Source organism: Mixophyes fleayi, chromosome 3 (assembly GCF_038048845.1).
Source record: "Mixophyes fleayi isolate aMixFle1 chromosome 3, aMixFle1.hap1, whole genome shotgun sequence".
NCBI classification, from domain to species: Eukaryota; Metazoa; Chordata; class Amphibia; order Anura; family Limnodynastidae; genus Mixophyes; species Mixophyes fleayi.
Window position 1 is genome coordinate 115,651,226 of NC_134404.1, and position 27,209 is coordinate 115,678,434.

Sequence of the window (27,209 nt, forward strand, 5' to 3'; positions counted from 1 at the left end):
CTAGGTGGAATTTATTGATACTTTATATAATTAGGTCAATACCTTGATTTTGTATTGTGTCTGCATTTTTACATTTTCATCATCCACACATTGTTATTCTTTTAAGTTTTTTTTTTTCATGTTTATTGATATTTGGCAAAAAAAGATGTACCTTTCTGCTCAGCTTGGAAAATAAAGATTTGTTGAGTGGAGCTACGAAAAACAACAGTGAAGTTAAGGTTAAAGTAAGACAATGAAAAACAAAACAAAAAACACAACAGTCATACAACAGAGCACTTTTCAAAACAAAGCATTTTCTTGAAACACATTATACCATCTTTAATATACACTTCACATATTAAGTGTCTGGGCGCTGCCATGTCTTCACTAAACAATGCTGTTCTGACTTCAGCAACATAGACTTGGTTTCTCAGCTTCACATAATAGATTGTTATAATTACACAGTAATTGTAATGTGTATTGAACATATTGCAACATGATTGTTTTTACTGTTAGAAATGGTTGAGAGGAACAAAATATAAAATTCAAGACTAGAACAGGCTAAAGAATAACAAAACAAAAAAAAACATTCACAAGGGCTTTTTCTGCTCATTTATGGCCTGTAGAGGGTTTTTTTTTAAAGAAAAAAAAAATAATAAAAAGGTTCCCACAGCTACATTGGGTTGATAAATATTGACCTGTTCATATCTCTGGTACAATAAAGAATGACTGAGATGATAAAAACTACATTTCCATGTACAGTCACTGAGACATAGTCAACCAATCATCCCTTGTGATGGCAAATTTTACCAGAAAAACCATTGTCATCTTAGAAGCTTATATTGCGGAGGCTAAAGCGGAAAAATAATATTAACTTGAAGATAAAATACAGGATCCTACATTTGACAGCAGCCCACACATCTCGAACACAGCTTCCACAGACCACTGAATCAGGCATCAGTACTCAAGGACAAGAAAGTATCAACTATGCAAAACACATGTATGCAGTCAGTAAATGCAGTTGTTTTGGTGGTTTTTGACAAGCAGCTTGAACATTTTTAGACATCTACTAATCTTACACGATTCCTTCAACATTTCCATCCTGTCTGTCAATGGTTATACTAAGGTATCACCTACACAGGCAATACCCCCCCCCCCCCACACACAACTCACCGTCCTTACAACTCCCCATAGGCATAATGCAATCTCTCTTCAACTGCAGATTTGACCATCAGGGCTTGTTTTCACAGCAAATCCAAACACCGTGCCCTTTTTTTATTCCTCCGTACCTCGCAAAAGAGGATATTCCAGATAACTGAAAATGATCAAGTATGGATTACCCCCAATAGTTTTAAAGTCAATCTTCTGTACCTTGGTTAGCACCCATAAAACCATTACAGGCATTTCCACTGTCAGAAGATCAGAAAGAAATATCTATCCCATTTATTGGCTTGTGTGGACACTAGCTTCTTTCTGTGCTTTCACATATTTAGTTGTCGTATGATAGGAGAAAGCTTCTCTCTGGACAAAGTGGTTTATAATGTAAAAAGCAGAGCTGCAACATATGTCAGGGAAACAAACAAACAAATCTCCTTGGTGACATTAATATAAGTACATTAAGTTGTAAACGTTGCAGGAGGTTCAAGCCAATAACGCCAAGTCACCTGCGGGTGTGAAACCACTTTAGCTTGCTAATGTAATGCCCAATGGGACTTGATTTTGAGGGCACATTAGCTAATGTTAAAGTTCACACTTCCCATTTATCCTTTGACAACTGGTCAAGAAACTACCAGTATGATTAACAGACTATATGTATAATAATTGTTGGGAGTACATGAAGTCAGGAAACTCTGGGCTAGGTCTTTAGAAAACTGGTTGTCAACATGTCCTTAATGAGCAACAAAACAAATGTTTTGCAGCTGTACTCACAGGAGTACAGGTAAATGTATCAGACAATCTAAATCAGAGAATCTGGCCTCCTTTTGAAGAAAGCCAGAAAACATGCACTGCTCGTCTGAAAACCACTGTGGTAAGAGATATGCCACAAAAACTCAATAATATCACAGTAGCAAGTGACTAGGTTTACACAAGACTTGTGCAGGAATAACAATACAAATAGTTGAAGAAATACTGTACGATTCAGAGACCACCATTTAAGGATATCCATGGTTAAGTGCAAGCATTTTATAAAGGGGATCAGTGGATAATTAAAGCAAGGTTTTCAAACCTTGCTCTTTACAAGATAAATTTACTAGAAAGAAAAAAAAAAAAGAATTATTCCCAATGTCTAAATGCACTGCACTTTCAACATAATTGTTAATAGTGAATTGAGCCTCATGAGTGGATTTGTGAAGTCCTGATGTATTTCACTGGTTGTATTTTAGCACAATAGTCTGTTGGTTGTTCAAAGCCTTTGTTGTCAGTTAACCCAGTTAGCCATGAGAAACAGATCGCGTTATATCACTGATGGTATAGATGACATTTCAGACGGTCACAGTAAGTTATCCCCAGCTTTTACACTAATATTACAAAAAGATACTGAGACATGTTACAAGTTGAAGATAAAACAATTTGTGTTTTTCTCCTCCCACAAAAAAATGTAAGAATGAGAGTGTTGAAGGTTTACATGCCCTCCTGCAGCTTTTACTACATATTTTTCTGTGTCTTACTGGCTTATACATTTATCAGCATGTCCATATCATTAAGCAGGGTTGTTTATTTTTCTTGCCTTTGGATATGTCATAAAGCTGCTCTGCTTAGTAGATATAGAACCATGCTGTATCCAGGGTGAACAAAATGAAACTCCTAAGCATATGAAAAGCACAAAAAAGAAAAATAAATCAATGCATTTAGTAAAAGCTGCAGGATATGTCCAAGTCAATAAATGCAAGCCACGTAAAAGCTGCCTCACTAAAACAGAGGTATTATTACTCATTTTGAACATGAGAAAAACAATGGACCCAGACTATTTTAACACTGTGAAGGGTGATTAGTAAAAAAAACCAAATCCAATTAGTCTTTGCAGATTAGTTTTCATACAAATGTCTTTCAATTATTCATAGCATCTTCTCAGAAACTGAGCACTCTGAACCAAATATTACCAATACCCATTCATGTCTACTTTGGTTATATGCCCCCAAATAGAATGTTTAAAAGAAAACTCTCTTCTCTTTGTTTTCTTAATGACTAAACCCCTTCCCCTACCATAAAGAACACTCTGCTTTACCATACCAGGACTTTCTCAGCTGCCTTTCTGTGATTGGCTGGTTTGGAAAAAGATTGCGTCTCTGCGCCCCCTTTTCCCCTACTTATTGTAGAACATAGCCAAGAAGGGCTGCTGTTATACGGATATGTAGGTAGGGGCTGGAGTTAGTAGATGTGCGCTGTAGCTCACTCCTAGATGGACACACTATCCTTGGCCACAGAGGTTAGGAAAAGGATTACAATGTTTCATAATGGAATTAACTGGTTCAAATATATTTGGACATGAGCATATTAAAATAAAAAATAATTCCTCTGTAATTGGGATTCTTTACGAATGGAGTTTAAAATGATTATTAAAAAATACATATTTTTCCCTTTGGAGTTTGGCGTCACCTCCAACAAAGAGCAACATTCTATCCAGCAAGCGCTTCATTTCCTTTATCTTTGAAATTAATCTATACCAAAGAAAGCTTCTAAAATATAATTTCAGGCTCCATATATAGCATATTATTTAAATAGCATTTGCCTCAGTTAATGTATACAAGCACATCAATTGTAGCTTTGTCTTTTTAGAAATGGATCTTAATTATCTTTTACAGAATACTCATGGAAGATAAACAAAGTTGGTTCAAGTAAACAATCTGGTGAAACAAGTTAATGTGAATTTCAGCCATTAAGACAAAATGCTCTGATTCATTGGCAGTGTTGTGGTGGTCAAGCTGAATGGCCAGGAGCCAATGGAACAATATTAGTGTGCATGATCCTGCACTCAATTATTTTGGCCAGCAGGCAGAAATTATTAAAAATCACAGCAGGTTTTCAGCAAAAATGTTGGAGACAAAAAACATTTTCAGACCAATATGGTCTAAATCTGCCAAATTTGAAATCCCCACTTGTGTGGATCGATGAGCAATCTTAAAGCACTATACAGAGAATTGCTACACTAGACCGTAAACTGACTAGATTTCACCAACAATTAACTGTACAGTTAAAATTCTTCTAGTATTACAGATTCCAAATATGTAATATCTGCTCATATGATTCTAGAAGGCAGAACGATGGAAGCAAATAATAATGCTATACGTTAGCTAGAAGAAAAAAAAAATCAAAACAAAAGCCTTAGTTAAGTTAAATGTTATTTAGCATGTAATAAGAAAAACAAATTTTTCCATTCTTTTCTGATACTACCAGGTCTAAAAAGGGATGAAAAAAACAAAAGAAAAAAAAAGTACATTGGGCACAGCACCCAGGAGATGTGTTGCCTCATTACTTAAAACAAATCATCATAAATCATACCAAATTGACAGGTTGTGCTCCTTGCTGTTCTAGGCATGGTGACCTTCATTTGGCTTAGTTTAAATTCTAACTGTCTCGTTATCTTTGTACTATGTTGCAGATATGTACTTTATATGGGCATGAGATATTGAGTACACATTCGCCTTCAATCAATGCAGAAACTCAATCCAGGCACGGTTTGTTAAGAAGAGGAATCTACAAGGTGACATAGGGTGGTAGAGAAGTGTCTGATCGAACTAAAGACACTGATGAACCAGATCTTCCCTTCCTGAAATAAAGGTCTAGAGCTAATGTTGACATGTGATTAACTCACAAGTTATTATATACTAACAACTTGTAAAGCGTAATGCCACCAACTATTACCCAGGACTCCACATTACACATACCACAGATAGGACCTACTGCAAGAAATAGGTGCAGCTTTGTTCCTTTCAAAGAACATTTTCAGAAAACAATTCAAAATGTGACATGATGTTAACATTTAACAACATTGGGAAAATAAACCAACAGACGAGTTTTCATGTTGTTGTTGACTTTAAAGTCTTCTCCATTTCTTCCACCAAAATGCTTCCTTTGGCAACTACAACCAGGTATACAGTACCTTTGTATTGCCTGTTGAGTTTTATGGTGAAATCTAAAATAGACCACATTTCCTTTTCCCTTTATAGGAGAACAACAGTACATTATTTGATTGGGTACTACCTGCATAGTCTCTGAAGCGAGCAAACAAAACCAGTTTCACCAAGGCTATGATGAAGTTTGCAGATGAAGGCAGCATTGTGCTTTATGTGAATGTGAAAAAGCCACAGAATTCATCTAAAAATGTATGAGAGAGCAAACTAGGATATTCCACAGATATGTAATGAAATCCACAATTTGGAAACATGAAGTGGAAATTGCACTCCAGGACTAGGAGAAAGGCCCAAACCACCAAAAGAATGAAATAGGATATGGTCTTAAGATATCTCCAAATGTCTGTTTAAACCCTCTTGAATTGCTGCAAGGGTTGATTTTCAGTTCAGTCCAGTCAGAAGAAATTGACTGTGCAATTTTCTGTTGTGTTAATTTGTACAGACTATGTACATTCTACAAGGTTCCTTAGTGCTACACTGTTGTACTTTTTGTCCCTGCAATTTGAGGACGTGCAAATTCCACAAAATCATCGATGAGAACCGGCCATGCTCCTGAAAAAAGAGGAATACATGCGATTAGGCAATCGGAACTTATAAGGAACATTAGAATACAGATAGTTTAAAGCCCTGCATAGTTAACATTTAGTTCACATCTGCGTGATCTGATGCAGTTGTAGCCCAAAGGAAAGAGAAGGCTATGGGGACTTCTTGGAAGACAATCAAAATCTGACTCTCCAGGTAACCTCTGCTCAAGCAATAAGTTAAGATTTTCCTTGCAGTCAACATTGGGCATTTCACATAATGTGTCATACTATATACTCTAAAAAGTCAACAGAAACAGACTGGACAGCTACTGGCATTGAAACATGTTGGCTAAACATTAACATTACAGTAATTTCAGCATACCTTCTTCATCATAGTTTGACATGTCATCTGCTATCATTGTGCTGAAATCTAGTAGAAGGTTCCATGTGTCCTTAGGTATTGATCGTTTATGATGTTCCTAATTGCAAAAGACAAATGTTTCATGAACCAGTGTTATGGAAGGCAACACTTCAAGGCAGTAAAGGGTTCTCGTTAATGATCCGTCCGCAGGTTCACCACGGGAAACCTGTTACGACTTTTACTACATTTGCAAATCAGGCCACTCAACCCAACATTAAGTGGTCAGATATGTCCAGTTTGCCCACCAGATCTGTGGACAAAACAGACTCATCAGACCTTTGATCCTATGGGGACAGAGACTGCACACTTTGTTAGATCACAGTCATCATCTGATTGTTACTTTCTATCATCATCATTATGGCAAACAAAATCAAGTTCACAGCTACCTGTGTGTGGCAATCATGAGTAATATGATGCACAAACAGCTGTATAGATGTAGTTTGCATTACCAATATAAAATGTCACACACATAAAGTAGTCTTATACTCAAAATTGACTTATCCCCCCCCCCCTCCAAAAAAAAGTAAAAAGTAATTAAACTTACCAATAAAAACTTGTTCCATAAGTCTAGGAATTTAAATCGTCCATTTAGTACTAAATTCCAATAGGCAATGGCCATTTCTAAATCTGAAAGGTGACACAATTGACAAAATTATGTTGCATTCATTTTGCAAAATATTTAAAATCAATTTACGATTACAACTTTTATAATATTATGTCATGATACATAGTGTGAAAGTCATTGGAATGTTTGTGTACACGTGATGCACAGGAGCGATTTGCAAACAATTTGCGCATCGGAGGATGTTCAGTTAATTCACCGCTCACTATAAACATCACAAATATGACAAAGATCCGGCCATTCTGCCAGATCGCCTCGTGTATGTGCATCTTAACTGTGAAACTTTACTCAATCGCTTTCCCTAGTTTGTATGTATATGTGTTTACTATATTGTTTACTCAAGAAATCAGTAGCTATTGAATAACAAAATAAATACAAGTATGGGAACTATTATTTTGAAAGTTAAAAAAAAATAAAGAAAATAAATAAATAAGAAACTGTTGCTGTTTGTTGATAATGTCATACACACAGATATGATCACCAAGTGCATCTTTCTGCAGGTCATGTACATGGGATGTGCCCAGCCACACCCTAATGCAGTGATGGACAACCTGCATGCAGCTCTTTGCACTGATCAGCGCATTAGAGACCCCAGTCTGCTGCTCCCATTTTGACTGCACACAGACCCCAAGCAGTCAACTACCTTTTGTATGCCTACTTCATAAAGTTCACTACAGTGACCGTGGGTGCAGTAGCAGCGTGACTATTAATACTACTATGAACCCTACTCAACAGGATACAGCGGCAAGGTAAGAGCTGCACTTATTTGATGATTATTGTGAGCATGTCCGATATTTGTACCGCCCTTAGGCAGTGCAGGACATGCCCCCTTCTCAGCACAGTATTTCCCTCTCTAGATTCCCCTAGGTGCACAATTTAAAGAAATGTGCTGTAATGCCTACACAGCAGGTACTGTGAGGAATAATCAATGAGTAGAGACAAGCAATGGGCACACTGGGGAAAAACTGGCAATTTATTAAATGTAATTAATACTTTTGGCACAGTGCTACAAATTACGTGAATTTTCAAAATCTTAGTGAAAAACTGCAAGTCTAAATCATTCCAAGTGACAGATTTCATAACTGTATAATTACATAGAGGTATTTTCTAATGAATTACAGGCAAAATATTTAATTATGCTAATGATACAAATATAATTTTGACAATATTTCCTCATTAAGCCTTTTCTTTTCAGATCCATGATCTGTATGTAACATATAAACAACTTTTATAACACTGCTACACTAAAAATCCACAAGTACTTACTCAAGCAAAGGATAATGTACTAAACCCCGAAATACTCAAATGAAAAGAATATTTTGAAAATAAAAATGAATAGATGTGTTATATACAAGTGGTAGTTGCCTTTTAAACATAGATATTAGTCAGATCATAAACTGGACTCATTGCATGAAGTTTCTCCAGCAGCAACTGGTGAGTCATCTTGTGACACATAACCAAGATAAACCAGTGATAGACAAATGCCTGATGGTGACTATAATATGCACCCTAGTGATCACAGCATTGCTTTGTTAATTTGTTAGCTGCAGTGTATGTTCAATTCAAATAGACCTGTGCTCCATGCAACTTCTGATTGGCTGGGATATCATCCAATGAGGAGCAGCCGTGCTATACACTGCTGGAGCGCCTCCTATTCCTCTTCCCAACCTGACTACTATTAGAGCTGGACTACACAGCCACGTCCTGGCGGTCAGAGAAACTTATCCAGGTCTGCTATAAACCGTACAGAAAGAAACTCACACTTTCATAGGTACTCTAATAGGCCAATTAATTATAGTCTTTGTAATCTGACAATGTGTTTCTGAAAAAATGAAAGTGTTAAAGAAGTCTCTTTCACAAGGTTTAAATAAAGAACTTCTGTTGATCAGTAACTTGACTCACACCACAACAAAAGCCAACTTAAGTGATTTTTTTTTCATTAAATATATGATTTGAAGCCATGATTATCGGTGTCCTATCATCATCTTGCATGGTTTATAGTTTGGTACTAAACATTTGTAAACAGAGTAGATTTACAAATATATTGTAATGTGTTCATTGTGTAAATTCTTTTCTTCAAGAATCCAGAAGATGTTATACTCCATCCTAAAATAAAGGCATCAAAAACAAAATATTAAGAGGTTCTCTACCCCAAACCTTATTTCATTGTATTATCTGTCTTATATGTGTGGATACGAGCCGTACAAATTAATTTACGTCAATAGATAGAAGATGTGTGGTTTCAATTCAAAGCAATCTAAAACATACCTAGACCTTTCTGCCCTGGATTTTTTGCAAAGCTGAATGTAAACTGATAAAAATCCTTAAATCGCCCTGGCTCTTTTAATTCCTGTTCCATTTTCGGTAGCTGCGCTTTTAACTTTTCTATGCTGTCACACCTGCATGAGAAAAACACACACAAATAAAACCACAAAATGTTAATCTTCATTATGAAAATATCCTGAAAGGAAGCACTGTACGATTCATAGACGCTATACTACACCACAAGACCAATCCAAACAACAGAACATAATGTGGATAACATACACTGTATGGTGGCAACATTTCATACTAAATTCAACTGATAGAATTCTTTGCATTTGTGGTATCTCTGGTAAATTCATTTGTAATAGACACTACACAGTAAGCTTATGAGCAGTAGGTTCATAACTTTTACAACAGTCATTTTTTTGGTAATTACATAATTTTTTAAAATACCTTGAGACAAACAGGTTATAACGTAACCAAACAATTTTCTTTGTCTACTGTTTAATTTGCTCTTCCTCTAAAATGTGCTTTACACACTCATTTTCACTATAGATCTCATACTTTAACACATGCACTTTGCACCTTTCTTTCCTAATATTGGTCTAATAATGGCCTTTGAAAAAGCTCTCCATGTGATGTACATGTATCCATATTATATCTTTAGTTAATCGCCTAACTCTTCAAACATATCTAATCTTTTCCCCATTCCTTTATAACATGGAAAAGAATCTCTATACATCTGGATTCTGTGTATGTTTATTCATTGCAATTTATTTGTATTACTAGTTACAACATCATACAACACTGCAGGATATATTGGCCCTTTATAATTTTATATGTTATATTGTGTCAATTTAACTGAAGAAAAAGAGAAAATAAATAAATGAAGGTGTGTGTACACATAATCGCCTTATCCTTAAAGGAAGCATGGCTATGAGCATCCTTGGGGGGGTATTCAATTGTTAGCGTTAACGAAAAAAACGAGCACTCCAAAAATCTTAGCGTTAATACGGTAATTACTCGCGGAATTTCAGCTCGCAGCACCCTGATCGGCGAGCTGAAATTCCGCGAGTAAACTACCGTATTAACGCTTTTCGTGCGCAATATTACCGTATAAACAGTAATATTTATTGAGCGCTCGTTTTTTTTCGTTAACGCTAACAATTGAATACCCCTCAGTCTCTAAATCGAGGGCCCAGGAGCTGCAGAAATCTTCCAGTTCTTTAGCCCTCAGGTGGGCTCTATACCCTAGACAGTGCGAGCATACAAAGTATTAATACATATATTTTTAAACATGGGAAGAGAAAGCAAGCAAACTTAAAGGATAATTTTACTTTTAAACATGTAGATTCCATGAAATCTAGTGAGCTTTATTTTGGAATATACAAATATTACTGGGGCCTTCTGATTTGTTTTGTTTGGAAGCTTTGGGTAACAGACACTTCCATGCTGCCTAGGAACTCTCTGTCCTGCCCCTCCCATTTCAAACTGCTTGTGTTAGATTCTCTGCAGCTCTTATCACTATGCAGGATTCCAACACTATCTGATGCAACCAGACAGCTCAGTGATGTAGTCACAAGGAAGAGACAGATTGTGTTTTGTGCTACTATTGGATGCATGCACTGGCTGATGGGAATTGTAGTTTGCAGCCACAAGCAATGTATACAGCGCTGTGATGTCAGTAATGCTGTCCTTCCCTCACCTGAGATATAAAGCCACTGCTACTGGGAGTCACAGAAGCTTCAACAAAACTTATTTCTGGGGTCACAGTGATAAAAAAAAAAAGAACACACACACATTTCTTGGACAAATATTAGGTTTATGGCAGAAATTATGTAAAGTAGGTATTATCCTAATAAAAGCATAAAAACCACAAAACTGAAACAATCATAAATGTAGCATAATCCGTATTCTACCCCGATTTTCCACTTTAGTATCCCCTCTCCCACTGAATGACACTAATATAGTGCAGATGTTGCAGACAAATCTTACATGATAAAATATATTGCATATCTGTTATGCTAGCAGTGACATCTCGGGCAATACCTTTTAATTCATCAATCTGCGGTTTGTACAGGGCATTTTTGTTAGCTGGGGCACTGGAATACACTAATGTTCCAGTTCCCTAGAGGGTTGGAAGATAGAGAAATAACAACCTCCTAAGCAATGACTGCTTTTGCTAAAGGAAAAAACAGACAACATTGCTGGGTAGATTTAGTTAGGTATAAACTCATCTGTCATTTCAGGTATAACACAAACCTCTGCGATACACAGGTTTTCACATATACCTATTTTCAAAAGTGGCTTTATTCTTTAAGCATTGCCAACATGAAGTTTAAACCATAATTAGTGCATACAAAGGTAACCCAAACAAGGTAAACAGAACACTTTTTAATGATCAGTTAATTACTTATTAATCACCTACCCTAATTCTATCATTCCATCCATGAATTCTTGCTTTGAAAACTCGCATTGTGTGGCTGCTCGGAATTTCCATGCGATAATTAGTACACTGACGCTGGCAGGATCCAGTGCCAAATCATCACAAAATTGCTGGATGCCATCTATTCCAATTTTATTTTCATCCTGAGGGTCTGCATAGCAAAAAAGAAAAAACAAAAACAAATAGGAAATGAAAAGCGATATAGTATCATTCAGAACATAAGATATACAGACCAGGACAAATGTGTCGGTACCCTTACAGTTCATTGAAACACTGCTTCATTCCTCCTGACAAGTGATGAAATTAAAAACTATTGTCTACCTGCATGCCTACAGTAGGTCATAAAATAAAACAAAAGAAATAGATGATTGCTTATTCGCCAAATATATTTTAAAATGGTCTGGGCAGATTTATTGGCACCCCTTAGAAAAGATTATAAATAATTGGGTTATTGTGAGATTTCAAACGAATTGCTTTCTTGAATTAGCAGCACACATCTTCGATCTTCTAATCAGTCATTCCACCTAATTAAATGAATAAAAGTGGTCACTCTGCTGTTGGTATAAATCGTGTGCACCACATTGAACTTAGAACAGAGAAAGCAAAAGAGAGAGTTGTCCAAGTAGACAGAAAGAAAATGATAGATAAGCATGATAAAGGTAAGTGCTATAAGATCATCTTCAAGCAGCTTGATGTTCCTGTGACTACAGCTGCAAATATTATTAAGAATTTTAAAGTCCATGAAACTGTAACCAACCTCCCTGGAGCTGGCCGCTAGAGGAAAATGAACCCCAGATTGAATAGAGGGACAATGAGAATAACAGATAAAAAACCAAGGAAAACTTTCAAAGAGATACAAGCTGAACTCAAAGGTCAAGGTACGTCAGTGTCCTATGCTTTTTTAGTGATAGCGGGCTCCATGGAAGACCTAGGAAGACTCCACTTTTGAAAGAACATAAAAAAGCCAGACTGGAATTTGCTAAAATGCATATTGACAAGACACAATGCTTCAGGGAGAATGTCCTTTGGACAGATGAGTTAAAACTGGAGCTTATTGACAAGTCACATCGGCTCTATGTGCACAGGCAAAACAATTAAGCTTTCCATGTGGTCCATTAATGCTTTGCTGCGTCTGGCACTGTGAAATCTCAAAGCATTCTGGAGTGAAACATACCGCCCAGTGCCAGAAAGCTATTTCTCAGTCACAGGTCATGGATCCTCCAACAGGATAATTGCCCAAAACACGCAGCTAAAAGTACCCAAGAAGGGATATGAACAAAACATTGGATTATTCTAAAGTGGTCTTTTATGAGTTCCGATCTGAATCCTACTGCACATCTATGGAAATAGTTGGAGAAGGTACCCATCAAATCTGAGACCGCTGGAGAAGTTTTCTCAGGAAGAGTGAGCCAAACTAACTGCAGAACTATCAGTGAGAGCTACAGAAATCACTTGATTGTAGTAATAGCTGCTAAAGGTTGTGCAATAAAACATTAGGTTAAGGGTGCCATCATTTTTGTCCATGCCATTTTCATTTGTTTTATTATTTTAAATAGAATAAAGTCTGATTTCTATTCTAGATGGAATAAACAACGATGGATGCAAATTACTTGTGCCAGTTTCAAGTTATTTCAGAAAACAATTTGTGGAAGGATACCAACAAGTTTGTCCACGTCTGTCTGTCTAGATAACTAGATGGATCTTAGTTAATCCACGATTTTAAATAAGGTGAGTTGAATGCAATATATTGCAGTAAAGGTTACATAAGTTCGTACGATAGCAGGATGTTTACATATGTTTGTATATTTTTAAGGGCCCAGGCACGAAGCACATACAGTGAACACTTTCCCAGAAGTAGCATTTGTAATATAAATAGGAGGGTATCTGAACCACAATGGAATACAAACGGTATTAGTTTTGCATGATAAATTTATGTGACTACTTTTTATTTTCCTATATAGTTATGTGACAGAAGAGTGGGAACCAGAGGAGATAAAACTTACTACACACTAACAGGAAGTAAAACATTATTATAGTTAATATCACTACTATAAATCTCTAACATCTTCTGTAGTGCCGTACAAATTAATACATACAAGGCCATATAACAGGATTTTATCACTTACACATGCATGTTGCAACAGCAGGGAAAACCCTGCTCAAACAGCTTACATGAAAGGATTTAAACACTAACCATAATAAGACCTACTAATAGGAGGGGGAATACATATTAGACATTTTTTGGATTAAAAAAAAAAGTCAAAGAAAACAACCTGGAGGAAAGAAAATGAAGCATAAAACCAAAACCCGGGCAGCAGATATGTAAATGTTGTAAAATTTAGGGAACAGGGTGGTCTGAAAAGTATGTTCAACTGAAGTTTATTTAAATAGAAGTATCAGCATTATGAAAATGAGGGAATGCCATGAGGGTTATCGATCACTTAGATCGGGGGTCGGTAACCCCTGGCACGTGTGCCAATGTGGCACGAGACTCTGATGTCACTGGCATGCCGGGCTCCATGCAAACGCTAAACGATGAATGTGAACCCACTGGTGATAACTGCCTCTCTGTCGACAGTCTGTAGAAGCAGCCCCTAACAGTGACATATATTCCTTGCACTGCATCCAGACAATGTACACTGGGTAGTGTCCGCGCTACACTACATCCATACACTACATCTTGCATGCACCTAGGACTGAATGGCGTCTATACACATTTACAGATATTCGTGTCCCTATCTCATGTCTTACTAATATGGCTTTCCAATTCCTATTTATGCGGATAACACTTATCTGACAACACAAGTTGTCTGTTTCTTGAACACCCAAATATACTGCACTTGACATAATGGGCGACAATGTAAATCCACTGTCACTTAAGGTGGTACACTTGAAACACTTTAATAACATTGGTGAACAATGTATGTTCATTTGACTGTACGGTATAATAATTTAACTGTTAATACATCAATGATAGCACAATATAATTATATTTATATTTTTGTTTAAAACTTGATATTAGCCTGAAGTTTTAAGCAAAATATCCATATCACTTCCTGTCTCTACTTATCTCTTTCAACTGCCATATTCTCCTCCCTCTCCTTTACTGGTAATTGTCCTTGTGTAACTTTTTAACTGTATTGATATTTACTTAACTTTATTCCTGCTAGATCTTAAGCTGGGTTACACACTACAGAATTTCCACCAACTTTTTATGCCGATCGATTTTACATGCGATCGATGGTCCGATCACTCGGTCCATGGGCTGCATACACACTAGCCTTGTTTTAGAAGATAAAGGGAAGAACGGACTTCCCCTTAGCGACTTTTTACAGCCATGTTGTCGTGAGCAATGATTGCAATTTCGTACACATCAGTCGGAAGTTTATACACACTACACAACGGAAACTAGATATTTATTAAATATTAAACGGTACGACCAACCAAATGAGGCAACAATCGTCCATTTGGGCAGACTTTCGACCATCGTGTCACTACACACACTGACCCGACTTTTGAACGAGCGGTCGTATGTCGGCTGATTGAGCCGATTATTGGACGAAAACCGTGTAGTGTGTACCTAGCTTAAGTTACTGCTGTCAGTTTTTGCTTACTGGCATTAAGTTGGAGTGTTTTGTAGATAGAGACTTCAGAATGAGTGATAACAGTCACAATTTTTATTTATGGATGAGGAACTTACTGCTTGTCAATTTTGTGTAAAGTAATTACAAAGTGGTGTGTGTGTGTGCACACCGGTGCTAGATTATCTGGCACACTGATGGAAAAAGGTTGACGACCTCTGACTACATAGGTGGGATTGTTAGTTACAGGAACTACAATTTGGCAATAATTGACTTACAGGAAGCTAGCTCAGTCAGAAAGGTAAAACGGTAGAGTCCGAACCACGAACCAAAATCAATTTATCTGAATAAAAATGTCAAAATGGTTCTTAAGTTGCTATGTCAGAAGCTCAGGTGAGTCACACAGATAAGGTTCAAATAGATGATTAGGGTACATTCAACAACTAAGTTGAGAGGCCAAGTAGATGCAGTGCCATTGAGTTGTGGAGTGGTTAAATGAAAGACAATAAAAGTAAGTGGTATTTTTGGAGAAAACAGAGAATGAACTCTCTGAACAAGGGTCAGCATATTTGGACACAGTGAAAACCTCCAAAAGATGACTGACATGTACAGTACCAATGCTTGATCACTGTATAGATCTTCTTCAATGACACATGGAAGAAGTGACATCAAAAGGAAAGTGGTAAACCAAGTGAAACCAAAGAATGCCAGTGTGTCAATCAACACCACTCCAAAATCAAGATAAAGTAACCAAATATTTTCAACCATTACAAGCTGCTCTGAGGTCTATCACCGGCTACAAAGGCATATCAGCTCATGTAGAGAAACCACACCTCTAGATCCAGCCTGCCAGATGGTGTCCGTAGGAGCCTTGCGCGATATGAAGCCGTTACAGTACCGAGAATATCACCGATTTTTGCTTGCACCTCTATGACGTGTGAGGAAAAATCAGCAATATTTTAGATACCAAATATCCCACGTACACTCAACACATGAGCCAGTTTATGAATCATTATACACTTTATATACAAAACTGGCAAGAGACCTGGTTGTTGATCATTTTGAACGTGTAAGTTCCAATGGAAATCAGTTAGTTGTATGTGGGTGGAGTCTAAGGGGTATATTTACTTAACTACGGTTTTGAAAAAGTGGAGATGCCTATAGCAACCAATCAGATTCTAGCTGTCATTTTGTAGAATGCACTAAATAAATTAAAGCTAGAATCTGATTGGTTGCTATAGGCAACGTCTCCACTTTTACAAACCCGTAGTTTAGTAAATCTAGCCCTAAGAGTATATGGTGCTATTATCATATGGGTGAAAATGAAGGAAATGTAAAAGTTTAGGTACGGACATGACTTTGTAAAATAAAACTTTAAATTACTTTCTACTAATGAGTAAGGCCAGTTTAACAACTGCTGTTATGTTAATCATTTTTTAACACCTTTTGTAGCTGGATACTATTACTGTTTAAACTGCTAACCAGAATAGGGTGATAAGAGGTGTTTAATCACTGTGGCTGAGGTAACAGTCACATTTTGCTCTTGCTTGAAATCAGAGCAATTCAGCACTGTAAGTGTGACAGGAACAACAGAAAGTTGATGGCAGCAGTTTTAAGCAATTTTGAAACTGGACCAAAATGATGACTTTTTGTTCAGTACGTGAGCTAAAAGTCTGACAGGTAAACTGAATATAGAATATACAATTTAAAAATAAGAACCATAGAAAGGCACTCCCTAAGGCTTGGTCTAACAAGTATTTCTAAACATTGTTACTCCATCAACCAAACAATTCAGCGTTTGGAAGCTGTCAGTAGCTGATTACTGGCACATAGCTTACTACAGTGCTTCAATTGTCAAAATGCTACGTACAGCATTTTCACGGCTGAAGCACACTTGTGCAACAAAGAAAAAAGTTTTCCACAGAAAGTTATGAGCCACTAAGCAAGCTTGCCACAGCTTCTGAATGAAGATTTGTTTTTGGGCAGGAAACCAAACATGTTCAGATACACTTGTGTGATACCAGCATAAAGCTATTTAAGAATGGGTTGAGACAGTTAAAGATAATTATTGTAAGCCATATATGTATGTATATTTTACTATTACAGAATTTAGAATGAAGGACACATGGAATTCACATTTTCTCTAACTACTGCAGGGATATCCTTATATTATGTAGTTGTCTGTTGTTTGTACTACAATTTACTAAAGTTTGTATACACCGTTCTTGCTAAATAAACTATGTATACATACATTTTTAGAAGTGTGGATAGGGTCAATGCTACCATTAGGCGAGACTAGGCAGGGGACATCATGTCCCGCATTCTGTGTTTTTAATGCCCCTGTGGAACTATCACACAGAGCCCTGGCAGTAGACACGAAGTGGCCAACAACTTCTTACCTGTGAAGCTGTAGGCGGCTGCTCCTCAATGACAATGATAGGCTGGGAAAGAGGCTCTGGGCTATGATGTCACTGCCCGGAACCACTCTCACAGATTAAAGGGGGCAGATGTCACCCTCCCCTCTGTTCCGTCTGCTAAGGTAAGAAGCAGCAACAGGAGCGGGGGCGCCATTTCCAAGGGGGAAGGGACACAATGCTGTCTGAGTGAGGCCGGAGGAGCATTCATAGTGCCTCTGCCAGCCCTGCCTGTGGAGGAAAGTAGTGATGGATTCTGTCTGATAAAGCTGTAAACTGGTCAGCTTGGATAGCTTGCAAAAATAGGGAGAAGAAATAGAGGAGGAGCAGCTTGGCCAGAAGAGAATACAATGTATCTATCCTCCACAGTGCAGCTCCCTGATTGGTTGTAAATAATATGAATGCTGTAATAAATACAAGAATTACTCTCCTATGTAATATAGTTTGTTTTATTAAAAAAGTGATTTAACCGACTTACTATTTGGCAAGCTAGCAGTACTTACCCTTGAATCTATTATAAAGTTGCTCTAATTTTTTTCTGTCCAAAGCTCCTTTTACACTTTCTCGGATATAAAGTTCAGGGTTCTGAAAAAAGTTGTCTGTAGCAACATCTAGCTTCCAGTCATTCTGGGACAGGCAACTTACTGCAGTCTTTTCACTAGATTGTGTGAAGATCATAAACTGACGAACTTTATCTTTCTGCGAGGATTTCAACTTGTTCTGTGTTAGAGAAAACAATAACAATGTTGTAATGTGCAATAAAAATGCATATGATCTGTAGCCCGATGACTAGAAACCAACATTAAGAAAAGGAATTGACCGTTTTATTTTAAATAACATTTGCAAATACAAACCGTTGCCATATATAACATTAACAAGAATCAGTTTCCACAAAGCTTGACTGTTAAAATCTTAAGGCCCCTCATTTGCCTTACCTTACTTGTAGTTACATTTATATAAAATGGAAACAAATTTTTTTAAAAAAAAATCGGTCCTCAAAGTGGTCAATTTACACTTATATGTGCTATAATATTGTAACTAGCTAATGAATCAACATTTAAAAGAATAACATAATTTTTTTGTGTGTTTAATTGGACCTAACACAGGGGAGTGTACGCACTACACTTAGTTTTATGTCATCCCTATATACATGCTATGAACAAACTCAGGGAGTTGTATCTGCTTCCTCTGCCTTCTCTCCAGGCCTTTCTGAACTTGGCCATGCCATACTCACAATTATGTCACTTGTCGTTGGGCAGGTCACCAAACTTCTGTATTGTGAGAAAATGATCACACCTCAACTACACTGATAGCAGGAGCTAACAAATGACTGAATAGCGAGCCGACTTACTACCATCATCATAGAAACTACTCCTATTACAAGAATATTTTTATACATTCATCCCTCAATGTGTACATTAGTCAAATGCAAAGGATAATAATAAAATATTACTATTAGAGTTCCTTTAACAGAGGCAAAAACAATATATATGTCCAAGTTGGGAGTTATCCTTTTAACTATACTAAGGGATATATTCAATTCTCAACGTTTTCTGCGGCGTTAAAACTACTATCGTTATTACGGTAATAGTGCGCGCGCAGCGAGATTTTCGGCGTTTCCGACGACAATTGAATATGCCCCTAAGGATTATATTTACTAAACTGCGGGTTTGAAAAAGTGGAGATGTTGCCTATAGTAACCAATCAGATTCTAGCCATCATTTTGCAGAATGTACTAAATACGCGATAGCTAGAATCTGATTGGTTGCTAGAGGCAACATCTCCACTTTTTCAAGCCAACAGCTTAGTAAACATAGCCCCTAGGCCTTTTTGTTGAGCCTACCTCAAACCCTGCTTCAGAGTAGTGCTCCGTGATTTATTCTACTAGTAGTTAAAAATTGACATTTTTTCTTTGCTGGTATATGTGTGTAAGAAAACAAAATACAAAATTATAATACAACAAGGAATTCAGCTGCTTAAAGTTTTGTGGGTATATTTACTAAACTGAGGGTTTGAAAACATGGAGATGTTGCCTGCAGCAACTAATCAGATTCTAGTTATCATTTATTTAGTACATTATACAAACTGACAGCTAGAATCTGATTGTTTGCTATAGGAAACATCCCCACTTCTCGAAACCCGCAATTTAGTAAATATACTCCTTGGTATTTACTGCCTTGGATTTTTCGGATGACCACAGACAGCACTGAACTGATGTGGAAACTAAACAAAAAAGTCTTCTGACAAGGTGTACATGAAGGGTTTGATTAATTAAAGAAAGCAAAGTGAAAGCAATTTGCGGGGTTTTATTTCTTTGTTTTTTTTTAAACGGATGGAAAACGCAAGCAGGTATGCCTATACTCAATTTACTTGAGTATGGGTCTAAAGCTGGGTACACACTACAGAAATTCCGACCAACTTTTTATGCAGAGCGATTTTACATGCGATCGATGGTCCGATCGCTCGGTCCATGGACTGCATACACACTAGCCTTGTTTAGGACGATAAAGGGAAGAGCGAACGTCCCTTTAGCGACTTTTTACAGCCATGTTGTCGTGAGCAATGACTGTAATTTCTTACTCACTGTTGTGGATCGGTCAGAAGTTTATACACACTACACAACGGAAACGAGATTGGAACGAAAATATTAAACGGTACGACCAACCAAATAAGGCGACAATCGTCCATTTGGGCAGACTTTCGACCATTGTGTCACTGCACACACTGACCCGACTTTTGAACGAGCGGTCGTATGTCGGCTGATTTAGCCGATTATTGGATGAAAAGTGTGTAGTGTGTACCCAGCTTAAGTTTGCTCTGCCTATACGGCATTTGCTGTATGCAGACAGACACAACAACCGGCAGGATATGCACAATACATATGTATATATAAAGTCCCATCAGAACACACTGATATAAAATAAAATTATTAAATACATTTATAACTGTTAATAAAATAATCATTAATGAAAAACATTAAAAGTATTTTTTCCCTTTTTTTACATGAAATACATCTATCATGATGTTATTAATGTCTACTGTGCATAAAATGCAGTTTCATTGCAAACATGCTCTACCATGTATACGCAACATCATCACTAACAGTCGCAACGAATACCTGCCCTATAACTAGTGCAAGTGATACGGCTGAAAATCACGTACCTGAGAGAAGTTCAAAGCTTGAATCGGACGGATGTGTGTGCACTCAACCATGGTATGCCACTTCTGCACATAGCCTACGTTCATACGCCCCTTACCTCCCCCATACCACCCTTGAAATTGTAGGCTGTCGGAAGTGTTCTGAGTTCAGAGATGAATTGCATACACTTGTGTTCACTGGCGGATAGTCCATTTCGGAGCATGCGCCGAGCAATTTTATGTAAAATACATTACGCATCAGCATTTACGTTCCTTAATGAATCAGGCCCAAAGTTCCAAAACAGCTATTGTTACCCTTGTATAGAACTGAATATATACACCACATTCACTTGCTTTATAATGTGTTATCTAAAAGTTTACACATCTTATTTACTTATATACAATACGAACCTGTTAAAGAGGACTTAACATTATTTAACTAGGACAGAAAACTTTATTTTTCTCAGCTATAGCATTTCAGTTATGGATTAAAATATTACTTCTGCTCATACCTAGTTATAATAAATGTGGATACTGGAAGTAATGAAGTAAAAAAGTCAGAGCATATGCTGCAGAAATAATATTTTGCTGTAGTGTAACCATGACAGTTGTTATAATAAGGAGTACTCATTGCAGCCCAATTCTTCTAGGAATTTACTGTTTACTACTTAGAAATGAGAAGTACACAATAAACTGGTACACAGAGTGTGTGTTGGGTAACAGTAACAGAAATGATGAATAAAAGGACACACTCATATACTACTGTGTCTTTTCCTTGTACAAAAGGATGTGTACATGTGTCATTCCTCATTAACAGAGCAACAACAAAACCCACTGCAAGGTTCACATGTATGTGTAAGGTGGGCTGCTGTGGACACCTTACACTACATGAGATGTCATCATGGAAGTGGCACACATTACATACATGTTACAGGTTTCAATGAAATCCAGGTTATATACGCCTATACTTCTTCTGCTTACCCTAATCTCCTACCTACACGGTGTGTCTGGTTCTCCTTTATGCGGAGACTGACACATACTAGCTAGGCCCTGAGACCCCGAGGTCTAGTAGCAGCCCTTGCCGGCTTTCAGAGGTGCCACCCGGCTCACTTGCTGTATGACGCCTCTGTATGAAAGAGGCCTAAGAGCTGGTAGGCCCCGCCTGATCCCCGTACTCTCCCGACAAACTGAGCGCCACAGGCCCGGTTCACTCACTCACCATGTTGGTGCTCGGCCTCCAGGTGAGTGTGAGTGGCGCTCTCCGCTCTCACAGGCTCTCCACGATCTCGCTCATGCGCAATGATGCTGCGGCCTGCGGCACGCAGGGAGAGACCGGGCCGGCACGGGCAGGCACTCTGGGCCGGGGACACACAGGCTCATCGGCCGGGGAGAAACAGCTGTGACAAAGGGGGCGGAGAGACGGCCCCGAAAGACAGACAGAGTTAGTGGAGGAAGAGAGAGACTGTCAGGTGTAGAGAGAGATGAAGGGAAGGAGTAACTGTGGTCAGAGACTCCCAGACTACTAGGAATAAAGAGAGACGGTCACTGATGGAGATAAAAATGAGATACAGAATACTGTTACTGGTAATGTGCAGACTGTTTAGTTCATACTACCCATCATTTTAAGCCCAAGATGTGTTATAAGAAATAAACCCTTTTTATGGATGCACAGACCCATGTATGCAGTTCAGCAGATATTAGGATATAAATGATAATAACAGCCAGAAACACTGCAAAGTCACTCTAACATATGATGATGTTCTCCCCAATACAGTTGCACATATATGAGCCATACATACGCAGGCAGTCAATGGATAAGTATATATCGTTCATATATTCAAATTTCAAAATAAATACAATTGAAAAAAATGTATGTTCGTGTAAAAGGGACACTGAGTAGTTGCCAGCACTGCATAACTTCTACAGACACTAACAGTTTTTAAAGCTAAAACAAAATATTGTCAGAGGCACAATTTTGACAGTAACAAGAAATTAATAATTATTTTCTGTGCCCATTTCACAGGTCTCCTAAAGACCATCCACCCATAGTGGTGTAGGATGTGAACACCCCATATTCTGTTTTCTGTCACAGGAAATAGTTTTTTTTTACTGTAGTGTCTGTAGACTAGAAAGAAGCAAACAGATCTGGGGTCTGCATTTTAATTCCACCACAGATATGGAAATCAGCATTGTAAAGTCCACACAGATTTGGAGAGATTTAGGGGTAAATGTATCAAGCTGAGAGTTTCTGCCAGGTTTGAAAAATAGCAACCAATCAGATTCTAGTTATCATTTATTAATACATTCTACAGAATGAAAGCTAGAATACAATTGGTTGCTATAGGCAACATCTCCACTTTTCAAACCAGCAAGAAACTTGCAGCTTGATACACTTACCCCCTGAGGACTGTAAACCAACCATATGTGTGAAGGTCACAAATATGCTCTCTGGTTTTCATGTTGGTCACTAGGATATCCTCTGTATTGTAAAATGTTCACTAAGGTGCTCCATGATTTGTATATTGGTTAGTAGAATGGTCTTTGTATTGTATATGTGTGAATTGAATTCTCTTTGGATTGTATATCAATTAATAAATTATTTTTGTATTGTATAAACTCCATTGAATACTGGTCAGACAGGGCTATAGTGTATTCCATCTTAGCGCCTTTAGAATACACATTTTTCATATATTTCATTGACTGTGTAAAACCATGTTTCTAACTATTCTTTGGACACAATGTTTGTGTGGGCATCACTAGGCACGGTGATGGGCACTGTGTGTGTTTAACCCTGGCATAACATGTACGTAGGCAGTGCTGGACAGGGGTTGGGTGGCAGGGGGGCATTTGTTCCTTGGGCCGGTCCCATAGTGGGCTACCTTGGGCCCGGTCACTGGCCCACCAGCATTTTTTTTCCATTTAAAATGTTCCTAATAGGCTGCTGAGTCAAGTCTTGCACCCGGGCTAAAATTTGTGGCACAGCTCGGCACAATGAGTATGTGAGTTTGGCTGGAAACAATGAATATGTGAGCATTATATTTAACTGTTGTAACAGCCTCACCCTGTCGCCAACAAATTATTGTTCAAAACTGAAACCCTTTTGAGACATTGTGATGCGTCTCTGTAAAGATGTACCCAGGGATCTAGTCTTTTTCCTTTTTTATTGGTAAAAAATGCCAGTTTCAAGATATAAAAAAATCACTTTTAAAGCACCTTAGCAACGCTGCTAAGGCGATTATACCCATCTGATGGGGATCTTCCTTTCCTCTAACTATCTGATTAGTTCTCGAAAATGTATTTCTACATGGATATGGATGATCATTTTTGCGGCAGGAGAGAATTATGAGACATTTTGGGATTCCTGGTTCAGATGGATATACTTCAAGAATTCAGCACTCTATAAGTCATATTTCTCTCCTCCTGCTGGGAAGGCATCTAAATGTAGCTGATGCCATGAGATGTGCAATTTAGTATTAACTACTATTACTGATGACGACTCAAACACACACACGCTCATAAACCAAATATATCATCATCATCATCACCATTTATTTATATAACGCCACTAATTCCGCAGCGCTGTACAGAGAACACACTCACATCAGTCCCTGCCCCATTGAAGCTTACAGTCTAAATTCTCTAACACACACACACAGATAGAGAGAGAGAGAGAGAGAGAGAGACTAGGGTCAATTTGTTAGCAGCCAATTAACCTAGCGGTATGTTTTTGGAGTGTGGAAGGAAACCGGAGCACCCGGAGGAAACCCACGCAAACACGGGGAAAACATACAAACTTCTCACAGAAGGCCATGGTCGGGAATTGAACTCATGACCCCAGTGCTGTAAGGCAGAAGTGCTAACCACTAAGCCACCGTGCTGCCATATTTTATAATTCTATTTAATTTGCTTTTGTATACAAATGGTAAAAATATGGCCTATCCAAGATAGAGTAAACAATTATTTGTATACTAGTTCATGGAGTAACAAATGCATTTATTGTTATATTATTATGCATCCTGTATGCTTGTTTGCTATTGCCACGTGTATTGTTATTTTTTGAAAACCAATTAAGAAAGTGTAAGGAAAAAAAAAGAAATTCTATACCGTGGGAAAAAGAGCAAGTAAACTCTTAGCTTGTAAACATAGGAGTATGGATGTGATTAATCGTATTAAATATTTGGAATATGTTATGAACAACTGTACAACCTGAAAAACAACCAATCTACATTCAGCAGACTCCATTAATTCCTTTCTAGAATTACTTAACTTCCCCTCCTTACTCCCAGAAGAAGTGGTGACTCTCTGCTCTGTTTAAATGAGAAAATGAAAAGTGACATAAAATCTAAAAAAGTGATAAAGTCCAATGGTTTTTATGTTTTTTATACTACCTTCCAGTTTGAGTTGACCCCGATTTTAACTAAGCTAAATTACAAAGCTACTGGAGATAGCCATTTCCTTAAGGAAATGTTTGAGGTTCAAATCATGATACCCAAATCTGGTAAGGACCCTACAAACTGCCAAAACTATCGCCAAATTGCCTTCCTGAACTCAACCATTAAAGTCTTTGCTAAACTAATAGCTAATAGGCTCAATCCTATCCTTCGTCAACTTATTAATCAGGATCAGGTGAGTTTTTGTTTTCAGCAGACAGGCACCTGATAATACAAAATGAGTACTTAGTACAACAGTAAATCACATTGCTAACTCACAGCCTCTAGTATTGCTTTCTCTAGATGCAGAGAAAGCTTTTGACCAAATTATGGGCCAGCTTTGAGGTTTTGTGGTTAGGGCGAATAGCTGCGGTGAAGATGATACTTCTACCAAAAATCCTACATCTGTTCCGCTTTATCCCCAAAAGTTAATCAATTTCTACACAGTATCATTAAATTTTGTCTGGAGAAATAAACGTCTTAGATTTGCCAGGAAATGTCTGTTTAGATCTAAAGGTCTGGCCTCCCCCAAGTTGGAAACTTACTAGCAGACTGTCAGGCCGTAGGCCTATTGAGGACTACAGAGAGCAGGACACTAACCCGTATTGGCACTACTGAACCAGCAGGTGCGGTGTCTAACGTACCCCTGGTATTCGTCAGGGGCCCCCGCAAGAAGTTTGCGGTCCTACTAGCCAGTTACCGGTGTAGCGTAGAAGAGTCAGACGGTCCGGGTCGAGCCAATCGGGAAATGCAAGGTACCAGGGAGAATCCAGAGGAATGGTCAATAAGCCGAGGTCGCGGGAACAATATGGGTCACACAGAAGAAGGGATGGTCGCCAAGGCGGGTCACAATGGGAGAGCAAATCACAGGGAGCACCAACAGGAAACTAGGAGCAGGAAACCAGGAACACTAGGTTAGAAATCTGCTACTCTGGCACCCTAATGGTGCCAGAGCCAGGTTTAAATAGAGGCAAGAAGCAGCTGATAGGGAGAGCCAGGGGGCGGCACATAGGAGACAGAGTAGCGTCCCGTAGCTAGGCAAGGGGACAGCGGCAGGGCGCATCTGCCCGACAACGGAACTGGCCGGAAGCCGCGCCGGGGGGGGGGCGTCCGTCCCCGACGGATGGGATCAGCGGGGACGGCACCTGACACAGACGAGTCTCTAAGTTCAACTTAAGGGCTGGCTAGCCCCTGCCCCTCACAAGCTGTGGTTTGACACTGAAAAGCACAATTCAAAACCCTGGTTTCTCTGTGACCTCCTCTGGGTAGATAAGAAACAGACCAGTAAATAATTCTACTTTATGGAGTATTCTTGACTCCATGGACATATGGGATAAGATTATTCAATCTACTTTTAAATTCAAACTTCCCTCCTCCCGTCTCTTCATATTAGCCTTATCCAATCTAATACCAGATCTACAATTGCCTCATGGCATAACCAAGGCGTCAACATGATACCTTTATGAGATCAATTTTTTCCTGTCCTTTGTCCATCTGCAAGATAAATATCTTATTCCTACACAGTATTTCTACAAATATTTACAAAGTTGTCATTGGAGTCAATCTCAGGAAACCCTTTGATCTCTCCCCCAAACTTTGTAGGCTACACTTTTTCCTCACAAAGTCATCGGGGTGGAATTTGTAACAGATTCTGGATACTATATTACTAATCTTGATTAGCACTGGCTTACCTGAGGTGCGGAGTCTAACGATCTCCCCGGTGTTCACCAAGAACCGCCGGAAGGCGGGGTGGGCTTCGCTGCCAGGAGTCGCAGGTCGCGGTCCCCAGGTTCGCCTCAAGATGTAGTACAGCGGAGTGAAGCGGTGGTAGCGGAGTCAACAAGCCGGTTCGGTACACAGGCATGGAGTCAGGCAGAATGAGAAGGCAACTCGGAGTCAACAAGCCTGGTTCGGTACACGGGTCACAAGAATAGGAGAATGGTCAGCAAGCCGGGTCGGTACACAGGGATAGGAGAGCCAGGGAAGTCAAACAGGCAGAGATCAGCACACAGGAGACACTGGAAACAGGAAGACACTGCAATCCACAAAGAGCAGGAGCCAGGAACAGGTAAGTGTTGCTCTGACACTCAGCCAGTGTCAGAGTGAGGTTTTTATACTGAAGGGGATTCAAAATCCCCGCCTCTAGGGTTGTGGTCATGTGACCGCCTCCGGGTGCGGTCACATGGTCCTGAATGCGGAAGTGCGGCTGGACGGAGCGGCGGGGATCAGGTAAGTCCGTGACAGTACCCCCTGCCAT

The 27,209-nt window shown here is 38.6% G+C and overlaps 1 protein-coding gene across 1 annotated transcript; it reads right to left on the reverse strand.

Annotated features, from left to right (window-relative positions):
* Positions 1 to 99: 99 nt before the first annotated feature.
* On the reverse strand, positions 100 to 22,075 carry DCUN1D1 (defective in cullin neddylation 1 domain containing 1). The gene is made up of 7 exons (XM_075202194.1): positions 21,742 to 22,075; positions 17,888 to 18,104; positions 11,372 to 11,540; positions 8,947 to 9,077; positions 6,601 to 6,683; positions 6,018 to 6,114; positions 100 to 5,663 (listed from the first exon to the last, which is right to left on the reverse strand). The coding sequence occupies exons 1-7, from the start codon at positions 21,742 to 21,744 to the stop codon at positions 5,584 to 5,586; spliced, it is 780 nt and encodes a 259-aa protein (XP_075058295.1). The 5' UTR covers positions 21,745 to 22,075; the 3' UTR covers positions 100 to 5,583.
* Positions 22,076 to 27,209: the final 5,134 nt, after the last annotated feature.

What these genes read in the sequence shown, in the direction of transcription:
- DCUN1D1 (XM_075202194.1), bottom strand. An exon ending in TCCAGGGCAGAAAGGTCTAG is followed by an intron (nt 6,684 to 8,946) that starts GTATGTTTTAGA and finishes GTCACCTTTCAG; the next exon opens with ATTTAGAAATGGCCATTGCC. An exon ending in TATGGAACAAGTTTTTATTG is followed by an intron (nt 6,115 to 6,600) that starts GTAAGTTTAATT and finishes TTTTGCAATTAG; the next exon opens with GAACATCATAAACGATCAAT.